Here is a 16,812-nt window from a genome sequence, read left to right on the forward strand (position 1 = left end):
GGTGAGGTTAGGACGTCTACGGTTTGTGTTAGATGTCCTATAGAGGTTGAGGGACGTAGATATAAGGTGAACCTCATCTGTTTACCTCTAAAAGAGTTAGAGGTGATTTTAGGAATGGATTGGTTGACTGTCAATCGCAATCTCATAGATTGTGCTGAGAAGAAGTTAGTATTTCTTGATGAAGAAGAAGAAGAGTTTTCGGTAACGCTCGGTCAGCTAAGGGAAAATATCATGGAGGGCGCGAGCTGTTATTTGATAACGACGCACGCGGATGAGGAGCGTGAAGATTTAAGTCATGAACGATCGTCCAGTAGCAAGCTGAGTGTAGGACGATCGGTTGTGGATGAATTCCCGGACGTTTTTCTGGATGAAGTACCCGAACTACCTCCTCCTCGCGAGGTAGAATTCACCATTGATTTGGTGTCGATATCAGGGCCCATTTCTATTGCACCATATCGGATGTCACCAGCAGAGTTGGTCGAACTCAAGAAGCAAATTGAAGATTTAATGGACAAGCAGTTCATTCGGCCAAGTGCATCACATTCGGCCAAGAAGCAGTTCATTCGTTAAGAAGAAGGATGACATCTCTCGGCTTTGTGTTGACTATAGACAGTTGAACAAGCTGACCATCAAGAACAAGTACCCCTTGTCGAGGATTGATGACTTGTTGGATCAACTACATGGGGGTACAATATTCTCGAAGATTGACTTGAGGTCCGGGTATCATCAAATTCGGGTTAAGGAAGGGGACGTTCAGAAGACAACCTTCTGGTCTCGTTACGGCACTACGAGTATGTAGTGATGCCGTTCCGTGTCACTAATGCACCAGCGATATTCATGGACAACATGAATCGCATTTTTAGGCCGTTCCTGGACAAGTTTGTGGTCATCTTCATTGATGATATCCTCATCTACTCCAAGAGTTGTGAAGAACATGAAGAACACTTGAGGATGGTGCTGGGCGTCTTGAGGGAAAATGAGTTGTACGCCAAGTTATCCAAGTGTGAGTTTTGGATGAAGGAAGTGCATCTCTTAGGGCACGTAGTCTCTTCTGGAGGTATCTCAGTGGATCCGGCCAAGGTACGAGCGGTGTTGGAATGGGAGAGTCCGCGTTCGGTCACTGAAGTCCGAAGTTTCGTGGGGCTTGCGGGCTACTATAGGCGCTTTATTGAAGGATTCTCTAAGATAGTAGCTCCATTGACGCACTTGACCAGAAAGGATCACCCGTTCGCTTGGACCGATCAGTGTGAATCTAGTTTCCAAGAACTGAAGCAAAAGTTAACGAGCGCTCCAGTCTTGGTCATTCCTGACACGGCCAAATCATTCGAAGTCTACTGTGATGCTTCTCGTCAAGGTTTGGGCTGTGTGCTTATGCAAGAGAGGAGAGCAGTCGCATACGCTTCTAGGCAGCTGAAGATCCACGAGAAGAACTATCCTACGCACGACTTGGAGTTGGCAGTTGTGGTATTCGCGTTGAAGATTTGGAGGCACTACTTGTATGGATCCACATTCCAAGTCTTCAGTGATCACAAGAGTCTTAAGTACCTCTTTGATTAGAAGGAGTTGAATATGAGGCAGAGGAGGTGGCTTGAGTTTCTGAAGGACTACGATTTTGAACTACTCTACCATCCAGGGAAGGCGAACGTAGTAGCGGACGCTTTGAGAAGAAAGGTAGTTCATGTCTCGTTAATGATGGTCAGAGAAATAAGCTTGGTGGAGAGTTTTAGAGATCTAAGGTTGCAGTTTGACTTGGAACTGAACAGTATCAGATGTTGTAACCTTAGAGTATCCAGTGATGTCTTTGACCGAATCAAAGAGAAGCAGTCAGCTGATGAAGACCTGCAGAAGATTTTGAGCGCGCTCGGTACAGACCAAGCCAAGTACTTCAACACTGGAACAGACGGTCTCCTACGGTATAGAGATAGGGCGTGCGTTCCTAACGATGGTGAGTTGAAGAGGATTATTCTTGAGGAAGGGCATCAAATTCGTCTTAGCATGCATCCTGGCATGACTAAGATGTATCAAGACCTCAGGAAGTCTTTCTGGTGGCCGAGAATGAAGAATGATGTCGCTCGGTTTGTGGCATCATGTCTAACTTGTCAACGAGCCAAGGCAGAGCATCAAAGACCGGGCGGTCTACTTCAGCAACTTGAGATTCTTGAACGGAAGTGGGACAGCATTTCCATGGACTTCGTAACCCACTTACCCCGTACGGTCAAGAATCACGACTCAATTTGGGTGATAGTGGATCGGCTAACGAAGAGCGCACACTTCTTAGCTGTCAACCTGAAGATGTCTATGACGAACCTGGCTAAACTCTACATCAATGAGATCGTTCGTTTGCATGGAGTGTCATCCAGCATCATCTCTGACCGAGATACAAGGTTTACGTCTCGGTTTTGGCAGTCCCTACAAAGCGAATTGGGTAGCAAACTTCAAATGAGTTCAGCCTATCATCGTCAGACGGACGGTCAATCTGAAAGAACCATCCAGACGCTTGAAGACTTACTGAGGACGTGTGTACTAGATCACATGGGCGTATGGGATGAAGTCTTACCTTTGGTTGAATTCACCTACAACAACAGTTTCCAGTCCAACATCGGAATGGCTCCGTTTGAAGCCCTTTACGGGAGGAAGTGCCAAACGCCACTCTGTTGGTTCCAGGAAGGAGAAAAGGTGTTGACTGGACCTGAGCTTATTCAGCAGACAACCGAGAAGGTGAAGTTAATCCAAGAGAGATTGAAAACTTCATGGAGCAGGCAGAAGTCCTACGCTGACAAGAGAAGAAGACCTTTGGAGTTCGTTGCAGGAGATCATGTCTTCCTTATACTGAATCCAACCATTGGAGTGGGCAGGGTCGTTCGTCCTAAGAAGCTGTCTCCCAAGTTCGTTGGACCTTATCAAATCCTGAGGAGAATTGGACCAGTTGCGTACGAGTTATCCTTGCCTCCTCAACTGTCCAATCTTCATCCAGTCTTCCACGTTTCTCAACTTCGAAAGTACATAGCAGACCCTTCTCATGTACTGGAGTTAGAAGACGTTCGTCTTCGTCAAGACCGCATGCTAGAGATGCAACCAGTTCGTATTGAAGATAGTCGCACCAAGTCGAGAAAAGCCATCAGATTGGTGAGAGTGGTCTGGGACGAGAAGACTGGCGACACTACATGGGAAGTGGAAGATGCCATGAGGGACTTGTATCACCATCTGTTTTTGGGTAAGTCTTAATTTTCGAGAACGAAAATTTTTGTAGTTAGGGGGAATGTCAGAATCATTAAAAACGCACCCAAAAACCCTCTGAACGGACGCCAAGTGTCAAGCGGAGGGGGATATCAGATAGTGGAATGCAGGTGTCGGCAGATGAGCGGACGTTCATTTTGAAGTGGGAAGCAAAACTGACTTTTGGAAAATTCACGTCACACTCTCTGCATGCACCCTTCTTCCTCAAACTCTGAAAATTTTCATTTCTCCTCCTTCTCTCTAAAAACTTTCCCTTATCTCTACCAAATCTCACCTTTTCTCTTCTCCTATCACCGTTCAGGCACCGTAGAAGCACTTCCGGCGTCCAGAGCTTCAGTTTGAACCGATCGGTTTCAAGTTCTGAACTGGTAAGTTCTTCTTTTCTCTTAGTCGTTCGTTCTCTGACACATGCAAACCAAGTTCTGGTTGCATGAATTAATAGTCTCATTCTGAACCATTTTGGTCTGATTGTTTGAATTAGTTTGAAGAATTGTTGAGCGTGAGGGTAGAAGGAATTGTAGTCAGGTGAACCTTAATCCTGCCTTTAGGACGTTCGTTCACGCTCAAAGGTAAGGGAAGCTTATTTAATTTAATTTGTATGTTTACTGTGTTGTATGAACGTTCATTTGAATTGACTGAATTAATATGATATATGATGCTTGATATGTTTGAATTGTATGAGGTATGAAAATTGATTATGATATGAATGTATAAAGTTATTAATATATATGTTGAGAAATGAGTTTGAATATAAATGATCCTGGTATAAAATTTCCCCTATGATAGTGTACGTTCGTCACTGAACGGTCATTGACCGTTCGGTATTTCTAGTAAACTTGGTTAGAATTGGATTCTTTCATTTGGGAAGAATCCTAGTTGAGGACGAGCGTCTTCATTTCGAACTACTTTGCACAAGCGTTCGACCAAGCATAGTTGTGTATTGGTATTCTGTTATAAACTTAAGTGTATATACATATATATATATATATATATATATATATATATATATATATATATGTAATTGTATATTTTAGTTATTCTTAAACACTACCCCAATAGTATCTTAGTATATTTATCAAGCCTCTTCTCTATAAGTTTAGTAGCACTTGGTCTTATACTAAGTGTTCGTACTAAGCAAGTGTTTGGTCTTACACCAGACACTCGTTCTAGCTCCTTAAGCTAAACTTCATAATAAGAGCGTTCGTTCAAGCCGAATAGGGTTCGCTCACTATAGTGTTCAGTCTTTGACTGACATTCGGATTTCTTGATACTAAACCCAAATAAGATAAGTTTTCATAAGCGTTCGGTTTCTTCATGTGAATTCTTCTAAGTATTATTCTTGGAAGGTCTTGAAGTGTCTGTATTCATTGGTTACGGCATAGAGCCCTAGTACAGGGCATGGTCATTTCGGTGTTCGGTTGAAATCCTCAAGAGTCAGTTCATCTAATTGACTCACTTTGTAACTAACGTTCGTTCCATTCGTTTCTTGTGATATTTGATTGTACTCGGTTTATTTCCCAACCCGATAGTAACCCTCTTGGTCTAAATCCATTCTGGAACTGGAGACCTCTCGGTCTCGCTTAAAGTGTTCGGTCTCGTTCTGAGTCAGGGTTTAACGTTCGGTATTTGGGATCCTTATGAATCTTTGTACGAGGTGGTTAAGTGAGATAATTATTAATGAAAGATAAAGAGAATGTGATATGGATGAAATGTGTTGGATTATGGACGAGCGTTCCGGGGAGGAACGACTCATGAATGAATATTGAAATTGGTAAAGTATGAATGTGGGCATGCTAAGCTGGCGGTTCATCCTGATGTTCCGTGAGTACTCGTCCTCACGTAGAGGAGGGTAGGTCATGTGTGGGAACGGCAGGAGGTCCTAGTCCTTATGGTTAATTTGGACAGATAGGACTAACCTCGGGTGGCAACTATTGAGGGTATCCTAGTTACTACATCACCCGAGTGCACGAACGTCGTAGCTACACAAATTTCATACAGTCCGGACAGTCAGTCTAGTATTAGGCTTTATATGAAACATATGATGAAATATATCTTGTGTGTTTGATTGTGTGAAATGTATGTTTATACATGAATTAAATTACATAAGCTTACCATGTGTTTCCTGTCTTATCTTGTTTTGTATGTTCGTCTTTGTCATTGCAATGATCATCCATGTGGATGTGAGCAGAAGGAGATGAGTTGTTGGAAGAGGCGCTGGTAGAAGAAGAGAACCTGGTCGAGGTAGAAGTGAAGACCGAATAGTAGGACGTTCGGTCAGTAGTTTAGTTTGAGTGTAAGGTGGTCGTTCGATCACCTTCTCTTTTTGTTTGATTGACCATTCGGTATAGGCTTTTGTAAACCGTTCGGTCAGAATTGTACCCTTGTACAGCTTTAATTTCTCGTACTGCTTTGTAAGGTCGTTCGGCCATAATCGTACGCTCTCTCTTAGTGTAAGACTGATCTAAATTATTATTAAATGTGATTATTCTATTATATAGTTTTAGACTGTATTTTTGGGATGTTACAATTATAATTATAAAATTAAATATAAATAATTTATAATTTTATTGTAAATATATTTTATTTGTTTTGTAATTAATTTTTAATTAAAAATAGTTAAATATAAAAAGACGATCACATCTAATAAAAGTGATTAAAATCCAAAAAAAAAACAATCACTTAAACAGTAAAATTGTTAAAATAATTCTTTTAATTTAAGAAAATTATTTAGAAGATGAATTTAGAAAACAAATGTAGGTACCAAAATTAAGTATAGATAAAAGAAATTTTCTTCTTAATTTACATAATTATCTTGGCTTTTATTTTTTTTAAATTATTTTTTAAAATCAAAATGTTGTATTTAAGTAATCCTTTATTTAAATTTAATTATTTTTAAAATTTAAATAAATTTTGAATAAATACTATTTATTTAAATTTAACTGGTTATTTAAATTAGATTAACTACCTATAATAATTAAAAAGAGCCACATACACGGACCCAGTTAAATAATTTGGCTGCAACTTATAGAATGCCTTTAACTGAATTTAGACACAGTTGAGTTTAATTTGTTCAAATTAATTTTTTATTTATTAAACTCAGTTTCAATAAATTATTTTTTTAATTTCCTTATATTCCCTGTTTTAGTGCTGTTCAGCTTTTTATGGTTACCCTGTCATTAACAACGCACTAAATTATTCTTTTTAATAGGTTTTTTATAATTAAACTAAAAAGATAGTTTATTTTAGATTTAAAAGAAAAAGTTGTCTAATTTTTTATAGTTTAATTCACTTCAATTAACTAATTTTCTTAGAAGATACGATGATGCTAACTAAAACTCTAATTTAGATTAAATGAAAAAAAGTTGTGTGTATAATGATAGTTTGAATTGATATGGATATATGTAGATAATTTGAAATATTTGTTGAGAATGGGTTTAATTACTTAAAAAAGAAAAAGTGAGTTTATTTGTATATACTTTTAACGTAGGTGTAAGTTTGTAGGAGCACGAAGAGAAAAGAGAAAGAAGTACTCCATGTTGCTTTGTTGGGGACGAGTAAAGTTGAATGGAGTAGCAGACCCACATTTTGTCCATACATACACTTTCCACAAATAACTCAACCCACCAAACTAATTTACACCATGTAAAGATAACAAAAACAGAAACAAAAATTAAGATTTCTTTCACAAAAAGTAAGACATGGGTAAACAAAGAGAGAAGAAGGAGTCCCCACATTTATAAAAATCAGAAATTGGCCATACATAACAAAAAGAGAGTTAAAAGAAAAATTAATATTTGGTTAATATTTTAAATATTTACAACGATTGTTTTATTTTTCGTAATGGATAAAAATAATAAAGTTTAACATTTTATAAAATAGAAAACTTATAAACTTAGGTGTTAATCATTTACCTAAATTTGGGTTCGATTTCATGTTTCCTTAATAAATCATTACACCAAATACATATAAAAACTAACATAAAATTATTCTAGTTTGAGTTTATGTTACTTTCTTTTGTTTAAAAAGATTTTTGAGTTTATCTAAAATATGTTTGATTTTAAACAATAAATTATAATGAGTTGAATTTTAGATCAAATTGAGCTTGTTTGTGTTTTTTTTTTTTTTTGTTGACATTTACTTATTTTGCTCAGGGAATAAGTCACTTCATTGATATTGAAATAGAAAACAATTAGTTTTTCTTTTACGTGTAAAGGAGCAAATTATTCTTTAAATCAATATTGAAATAGGTAAAAATTAATTTTGTGTCTCACACTCTTGCTCTTTTCATATATTATTCAAACAATAACATTTAAATGGTAAATGGATAATTGGTAGTTTGAATAAGTGGGCAAAACTAATTCTCTCCTCTTAAATGTATAACCATCCAGATGATAACTAATTGAATGAGAAAAAGCCAAATTTATTTTCTCTTCTCTTTGTTGAATGTTGCTCATGTGATAAGTCATGTTGATCAAGTGACAAATTTTCATTAGCAATAATAAGGTTGAATCAATTCTCTCTCCTGATGAATAGCTAATTTAAAATCTTTTAGATGATTTTTTCAAATGGTGTTTATGATGAAACTTAATTAGGCTTTCCAAATTACCAAGTAAAAGTCCACTCTAACTTCAAATTGAAAGAAGATATCGACACAAGTTACAAAGATAATGTTATTAGCTTGTTTCTTAATTGTCTTTTGCTTGGTTTTGCCTTAGAGTTAAGGATGTAGGGAGATGAGTGTAAGCTAACAGAGTTTTGGAAAGATTTGGGTGAGTCTTGGATGGGTTCTTGAAGAAACAAATAGTGATTTGCAGAAGTTAGGTATAATGGTTTAAGGTGGTTCTTGGTAGACTGTTTAGAATTCCAATTGATGGTTTTTGTTTTGGATTGGTGTAAGAACCTCTAAGACTAGGTTTTGTCAATTTTATATGGGCTTATGATGAAAGACCAAGAGAAAAATGGAAAATAGGTGGTGGTAAGGTTTTATTGTACCTTGGAGAAAACCATACGATGTTAAGGTGGATGTTTAAGACCGAAAACTATATTGTATATTTTCGTCGTTATTGTTAAACTATATGTGGTGGAATGAATAAGGGATAAGTTTAGGAAAAGCACGAAGAAATAAGTAACAAATAGAATGGAAAACAAGATAGAAGTTGGTGTAAATGGAAAAGGATAAAGTGGGATGATGATTATCTTATCAAATATACACAATCTTGGAGGTTGAGTAGAACTTTTGAAGGCTTTTATTAGGCTCTCTTCTTGAATAGAGGTAAAAGAATGAGAGACCGTATAGAAAAACCCTACTAGAAAAGCAACATTCCCACGAGAAAAACACAAAAAGGCTATTCAAAGTTTAAATTGATTTCTAATTTCAAAGCTAACTTTTACAACATGTGTGGTTTTCTTTAATAAGACAAGAAGTCACATCCTTTCACTAGTGCAGAAAGGACTTTAGACGTCTGTTCTTTGAGCTTTTTGACGTTCGACCGACGTCTTTGTGGGTGACGTTTATGTAGACGTCCGTTGTGTCAGGCCGGACGTCTATATAGACGTCCGTTGTGTCAGGTCGGATGTCTATATAGACGTCCGCTGTGAACCTCTCGGACGTCTATACACTACTGCAGAAAGGGCTTTATTAGACGGGTTATTTAGGGTTATTTAGGATTACGGGGTTTGGACGTTTGTTTGTGCACTGCAACACATCTGAAGAGCAGATTCGAAATGAAAATTGAGGGAGATGGAGGAGTAAACGACCTAAAACGTAGGCCAAAAAAGGCCGCCCAAGAACACGCAACAAACTGCACCAAAATGCACCGAAAATGATTTTTAATCGGTCCAAATGAAAGATATTTCATCACTGAACAATTTAATCGGAATAAAAGTAAGATTAAATGGTCCAAAACAGATAAAAACCAACCTGGAAATGCAAGGCGCAGAGGGAACCCTCACGGGTTCGCATAACTCCTTGCGGGTTCGCGTTTTTGTGTGTATGTCCTTATTTTAAACGTCTTTTGAACGTCCGTTGTGACGGGGGCCAGACGTTCAAAAGGCTGAATCTTCAACTCTCCCGTCAGGCTTTTGAACGTCCGTTCCCCTCCAGGACGGACGTCTCCACACTCAATTATTTACATTTATGCCACCGGTTAATTATTTACGTTGGGGTTTTGGTGGACGGACGTCTATGAGGTGACGTTAAAGATCAATTCTGCACTAGTGTTTGTATTCTAAATGAAATGTGAGATTTCATTTTATATATAAAGACATGTAGAATTAACTATTCTAACATATGTTTTATTCTAAAATCTAAAAATTATTCAAACATAGGTCTATTTGCAATACATTTCTGTGAGGACTTTCTTCAATATTTTTGTATTTGTGTATTCTTTAACTTCTCTTATTGAACAACTTCTTCAAGTTTTTAAATTGAAAACTTTGTTTCAATGACTAATGATTACTCAATATTTTGAAAATATGTGAATATTTGATAAGATATGAATTACTAAATTGAATTGTTATGATAAGATGTCTGAATTTACTAATTAATAGAGAATATAAATAGATGATAACCTGAGTTATATAAGTAAAAGTATAAAAGTAGTGAAAATCGATTTAAACTTTTGTATAGAGTTTTACTCTATTATAAGAATTTGCTAGATAAGATTTATATCATAGCGAATATAATGGTTAAATGTACAAGAGATATACTCAAGTGTTTAGGTATATAATATCTTTTAAATGCAATAGAATAATAGATTAGAGTTGTTTAGTTAAATAGTGTGAAATTTTTTTTAAATATTTAACTTATCCTCTCTTTTTAATTATTTTTATAATTGAATTATCATGTCATAATATGAGAATAAATATCTTTACTATTTACTATGCAATAAGGTGTTAATTATAACAATAAATAAATAACACTAAATAAATGTTTATTAAGAATGATGTTGATGTCATTAAACATGTTATTAAAAAATTTTATCTTATTTTTATATATACTTTTGGCTTAATTACTCATTTAGTTACCATTTTGGTTAGAAAGTTTCAAGTTAGTATCCGCTTAACTTTTTTTTTGTTTTCATTATGTCCAACTTTTTGAAAAAGTGACTCAATTAGATTCTTCTAAAACAAATTACTAATGACATTAACGACATGTCATGTGTCAATCTAGGTTTTTCTTTTAATTTTTTGTAAACAAATTTGTTGTCCACATGTCAGATTCGTAGTGTGACACATGACACTAATGGTACCACGTGGTAGGTAGTGTAACGTGTCAGTGTCAAGTATCATGATCTTGATTTCAATTTAGTCCCTATATATTTTAAAATGAAACAATATTATCTCTCAAAATTAAGACCAAATTCATTATTTATATAGATTTTATAATGATATTTTTATTAAAAATGAATTTCTAACATATTATATTATTAATGTATGTTTTTTATAATACTAAAAATAATTAAGTGTAGATATTTTTTTTAAAAAAAAAGCAAGTCTTTAAAACTAATATATCATTAATTCATATTATTTTATAGTAATAAATTAATTAATAACATTTATATAAATAATAAATTTCATCATCTTCTAGATTAACTAATAACATTTATATAAATAATAAATTTCATCATCTTCTAGATTAACTAATAACATTTATATAAATAATAAATTTAATGAAAATAACCAAATATATTATTTGTATAAATGGTATACTAATATTTATATTATAATTTATTACAAAATTATAATTAAAAAAAGTATTGATTAATAATATACATAATATGTTAAAACGTTATTTTTAATAAAAAGAATAACATGTATTTATATAATTAATAATTTTTTATAAATTTGATCTTAATATAAAGAAAATCAATATTACTTTATTTTTAAAAAATTGGAATTAAATTTATTAAAAGAAATATATATATATATATAAATTAAATTAAAATCAAAATAATAACACTTAATCCTAATTCGTAACATATCATACCAGACACTTAACACATAAACAACAAAAATTATTGTAAAAGAAATAAAAATAAAAATAAATTAAAAAAACAAATTAACACATGTTATGTCGTTATATCAAAAAAATTAAATAATTTAATTAAGACGTTTTTTCAAAAATTGAAACACAATCGAAAAAAAAAATTAATAGTAACTACTTAAATTTTTTTAACTAAAATGAAAACCAAACAAATAATTAAATCTATTTTTTTTTATTATATTACATCATACCAAACAGTTGTAATTAAATTATATATTAAATATAAGAACAGATACGTTAAATCTGATCTCTAAGTGAGTATATAATTAATCTAAGATATTAAATCATTCTTTAATAAGTTGAAAATTTTCCACGTATTCTTTGAAAAGAAAATCATGTTACTATAAAATAATACGTTCCCTTGGCTGCGTACACCTTTATATCTAAATTTGTAATTCTTTTAGTTGCTCAAATTTACATTTTACAAATTTTACATCTCTAACAAGACGAAACTCCAATTGCTATCTCTTTTTTCCTTTGTTTATATCTCATCCTATTTACTCAAAACGAATAAATATCTTGAACCAAAAAACAAACAATTACATCAATATCAAAATATGAAATTATACTTGTTTTACTTGTAAAAAATATCCAGATGCATAAATAAAACAAAACATACTAAGCTCATTTCTCTATTTTAATAAAATCATTTTTCTCACGTGTAACCATGATTATTCACACGGGCAGATCTGTGATAAATATTCACATTTATTTTTTGTAATGAAACAATCAGGTAAAATAAATTTAATAAACAGATTTCCAAATATCTTTCGCAAGAAAATAATAACACTGCAAACAATTAGCCAGAAGTAAAAGCACGACCCAATTATTGCGGAAGCATTCATGTCTGTCCTCTTATAGAATTATTGTCCTCTGAGACAAAAATAAATAGTCTCAAATAAAATATTGCACACCAACATACATTATAATATGTAAATTGTTTATTTTAATGTTGCGGTTCAAACAAATGTCATAAAAACAAGTATTTATTTTAGTATCACAATGGGAGAGATATGTTTGCCCACATGTATTCATCATATATCTCTATACAAAAATACCATATTATAGTCACAACATTGCAAGGTCCAAATCATAGATAATAAAGAATGCTATAACAAGGTGTCCATCAATAAACAACCGAAACAAGTAGAGGAGTAGGTTGAAATGAGGAGGAGAAAAGGTGAACATAAATCAGTAATCACTTCACCTCTATATCAATAGCCAGTTGAGAAACTTTACTGCATCTGATTAAACACGAAGTTGATTGAACACAAGTTAATTTCAACTCAGCCTACAAAATTACAAATTTAACCAGGATACTACCACGAAGTTCAAAAACAGAAAATCCTATGACATAATGAAATGCAAATCCACAAAATCTGGTGCTGAACAATGAAAGCAAAGCAGGTTCCATATGTAGTTTGTGCACTATCCATGAATCAAAGCATGCAATCAGTTCTTGCAGGCAGCCTTCTGAAGAAATTGAGAGGCACTGAAGGAAGCTTGTGGCGGAACCTGGGGTGTCTCAATACATAGATTCCAGTGAGAAGTGCCACAACCTGGAATGGAGTGACATAGAGTACAATGGCAGCAACCAGACAGAAGATGACAAAGAGTGCAGTAGCTCTTGGGTCCCTCCAGCTGAGCAAAGACTGCAGCCTCTCCCCTTGTGTGGCCAAATCACCAACCACTGTCTGTATCCTCCCAGCAATGCTTCTGAGCCTGTCATATCTCATCCTCACGATGTCCGAATGTCTGGTGGTTGGGAATGTGTCAAACTCTTCATCAAGTTCATCTGGGTGAGCAGAATCTGCATGAGAGAGACGAGTGTCCATGTGAGGAGGGTGTCTTGGCCTCCATCTATAGTACCAAACTCCAATCAAGAAGAGGTATAGGAATATTGTAGGTAAGATAAGCTCAGGGTACATGACCAATATTATGAACAGGATATGGATCAGAACGGTTGTGATTGGATTTTTCCAATTGCAGATTTGGTCAAACCATTTTCCTACCGCTATTAGTCCACTTAAAACTCCCATGATCCTGAAAAAGTTGGCCTTGCTTCTTCTCATGCTCCACATGTGGGAACCCACATCCAGCATATATTCCACTATCTCCTTTCTCAAGGGTGGCTCGGCACGACTCAGTCTCATTGAAACAATCTGAGTGGCTTGATGCCTCAAATTGTCAAGCTGGCTAACAGTTAGTGGGTGAATATAATGCATCTTAGGCAACAAAGGCAGTGAATACATGTGCATCATATTAAGCAAAGAAGAACAAGTAAACCTTACAGCCAAGTGGATTTCACCCATTTTCTTCACCCCATTTGGATGAAGAACTAGAAGAGGATAGGAATGTGTATAGACACGGTCAGTCTCAAGGGTGGAAAGACGGATTCTTACCTTCCCAATTTTGGAATCTTTTGCTCCTCCACCCTTATCACCACCATGCAAATGACAGTTATCAAAAACACCAATTGTAATGACAGTGCAAGGATCAAAAACCTCCCAAGTATATTGCTCATTCCACCGGGGTGCGAAGCTATCAATGATTGTCCTTGTCCTCACCCACTTCTGCCCATATTTTGCTACACAATAGGCATCTGTTGTTCCCTTACCATCTTTTGTTTTCATTGGCATCAAACCCTGAGCGTTCAATATCCCCAATTCAAGAACTCCAATACTGGACTTCCACAGCTGTTTAGCAGTTGGGCGAAGATCACTGCTGTAGTGAGTTGATTCATCCAAAACATGATAACCACCTTCCAGACAGATCCTCATATGAATCTTGCTTGAAAACTTGATTTCCTTCTTCTTTTCTCCTTCCATTATAACAACGTGCTTTTCGATGTTGTACCACTTGGTATTCACAGGTTTGTAATCCAGTCTCCGCTCCACCATTTGTAAAGGAATAGCACACCTCCCAAGTGACTCCTCCTTGTTAGGGGCAACTCTGTCTTCCACACTCAAAATCAGAGGCTCCTCGAATGGTTCAGCAGCCACAAACATCATATCCTCATTCCACATTGGATTGATAGTCCTGCTTTGAGAGATTCTAGTCCTCAAGGTCTGATTTCCCAGAGAAGCCTTAACAAAAACTTCAGGGTACCTACCCTTGTCACTCGGCTGCAAGTCTTGCGCCTCTATCACATTAACCCTCAAATACCAAAGCTTAGGAGACAGATACACCTTTGATCTAATGTTGGCAAGAGCATCAGTCCCAGTAACCGTCGCAGCATCTGAGTGCCATGCTTCGGGAAATGCTTCATCAGCCTGTGTGCCCATCCAAACAGCCAGCATTAGCTCCCCCTTCGCCTTATCACCCTTCCTATCCTCCAATCTATACCACTGCGGTGCAAGAGGACTATCCGGTGGAACACGCTTTGGGACCTCATTCAGGTCGAACAACACCCGACCGATGAAATCATCCCTCACAACATCCTTATCCTTCACGGTGACCTCCAGAATGGAAGCCTGAATGCGGTCTTTCGAGAAAGCAAAAACCTGGTTCCATTCGGGATTACTCTTCTTCTCGAAGTGCCGTGTGGTGCCTTTGTAGTTCCCCAACTTCACTTCAGTATAAGGGTCACAACTGCCAGTGACATCCTTTGCAGGCAGGTCCTTAGCCTTCACAACCCTCACGTACAGGTACTGCATTTGCTCGACAAGGTCATATGTGCTGGTAAGCTTGTCACCGGAGACCTTCCCCCCACCGAGGTGGGGCTTGGTCTCCTTCAACAGAAAATCTTCCGGTGGAGGCCTCTGCATCTTCTGCCTTCAAAGAACCCAAAGACCTTTTCTTTTTCAAAATAACAATGGAAGCTGTGCACAACTATTTCAAATCTTCAATGTTCCACACTTCCACACCTAGGAACAGTTGTGCCTTAAAAGAAATAAAAGCACAACGGTTCCGAGGAGCCTAAAAAAGAGAAACACGGTCAAATAGCCGTTACAGCTGGCAAATCAAGTCACCTAAATATTTGGGAAACTTTAAAACACACAAACCACACAAGTTAAGAAAACTCAAATATAATAATTAATGCATAAATAAACAGAGTTGCAAGCGTAGATCTACGCTAACACCAAGAGTGTGGAAGCTTAAGATTGTAGATCCGATTGTATTTAGTAAAAGCACAAAATCACGACACCAAAACGTACTATCAATTCATAAAATAAGGACACAAAAATTCTGAACCTAGATTATCCCAAGTAGCTGCCGACAGAATGTACCATGAAATGAAGGAGTTCCACTCAAAAGTTTCACACTTTCTGCATTCTGAGACACTCCTTCAACAACTTATTTCCCGGAAACAAACATCACCACCGGATTACCTTTACTTTTCTAGTTTCAGCACTTTTCACACCACCCAACTCACCCACCGAAATTTTAACAAAAAAAAAAGTATAAAAATACCTATATACTACTGATCATACGCAGGTTTGTGCTCCTATCATTCTAAGAGATTTTACAAGAAATTTTTTTAGAAAAAAATAAAAATTTACCGAATGGGTGCTTCTATTTCAGCAAAAGGAAAAAACCTTGAAAATTTTCAGTAACACCCAACTCGTGGAGTAGAAGAAGAGAGAAAGATAAACATGAGGCTTTTAGATTTAAGAAGTACAATGCTGAGATGTTGTTACCTTTGAGAAGATGGGTTTGTTGAGAAATGGGGATGGTTTTGATAGGTTTATTTGTAATAAAGCAGAAAGAATAGAGGTGTAGGTGGTGTCTGTGAGATGGAAGAGATAAGGGTAAGGGGTGAGGGAGAAGAGGAAAGAAGAAAAGAGGGTGTATGCTTTTTGGTTTTTGGTTTTGCGTTTGGTGGTGGTGTGGGGCTAGGATCTAATGAATCTATGCAAAATATACACAGAAGTTGCCCTCTTTGCTTTTTGCACAGTGCTCGCTGGACCTCTGTTGCTGTACAGGGTGGTGGAGTGGCGGTGGACCCGCCTTAAGCGTGTGAACCAATACGGTCGGTAGTCACACGTGTGCTCGTTTTCCTAAGTAACTCCCTCGCAATTCATTATCTGTTCATTCTTTTATTTATTTTACTCTTCATTCCAAAAAAAAACCTGTCATGTTTATCGAAAAATAATCATCAACATAGTTTAGACAAAAATGTTTTCAATTTGTATATTATTTATTTCTTTTTAATGTAATTATAGTATTAAATCAATTACAAGTCATTACTTTTAAATATGAAGATTAAAAAACATATCATTTTAAAATTAAAAAGTAACACTTAAATATTTAAATTTGTTATTTTATTTTTTCATATTAAATCTGAGTTAATCTGACTCTGTACCAATTTAAGTCAGGTTAACTGAAAAAGTATATTTTTCTAAAATATGGTTAAAGACTCGTTTAATTTGAGTTTGAATTAAAAATAAATTGATTCATAAATCCTTAAAGATAATTAGTTCACTAAAAATTTAAATTAAGTAGGATAAAAAAATTATCTTTTTAAAGTGTTAGTCAGATTAAATCTTTATAATTTTTTTCACTGTAATTATTTAATACTTTTGATAAAT

The 16,812-nt window shown here is 35.5% G+C and overlaps 1 protein-coding gene across 2 annotated transcripts; it reads right to left on the bottom strand.

The window, feature by feature from the left end:
- Positions 1–12,462: 12,462 nt before the first annotated feature.
- LOC108329197 (FT-interacting protein 3-like) lies at positions 12,463–16,261 on the bottom strand. Of its 2 annotated transcripts, none has more exons than XM_052872198.1 (2): positions 15,922–16,261; positions 12,463–15,199 (listed from the first exon to the last, which is right to left on the bottom strand). In XM_052872198.1, the coding sequence occupies exon 2, from the start codon at positions 15,046–15,048 to the stop codon at positions 12,721–12,723; it is 2,328 nt and encodes a 775-aa protein (XP_052728158.1). In that variant the 5' UTR covers positions 15,049–15,199; positions 15,922–16,261; the 3' UTR covers positions 12,463–12,720. The 2 variants fall into 2 exon arrangements, with proteins under 2 accessions (XP_052728158.1, XP_052728159.1); XM_052872199.1 differs by lacking the exon at positions 15,922–16,261 and adding an exon at positions 15,784–15,899.
- Positions 16,262–16,812: the final 551 nt, after the last annotated feature.

This window comes from Vigna angularis, chromosome 2, assembly GCF_016808095.1.
Source record: "Vigna angularis cultivar LongXiaoDou No.4 chromosome 2, ASM1680809v1, whole genome shotgun sequence".
Classification (NCBI taxonomy): Eukaryota; Viridiplantae; Streptophyta; class Magnoliopsida; order Fabales; family Fabaceae; genus Vigna; species Vigna angularis.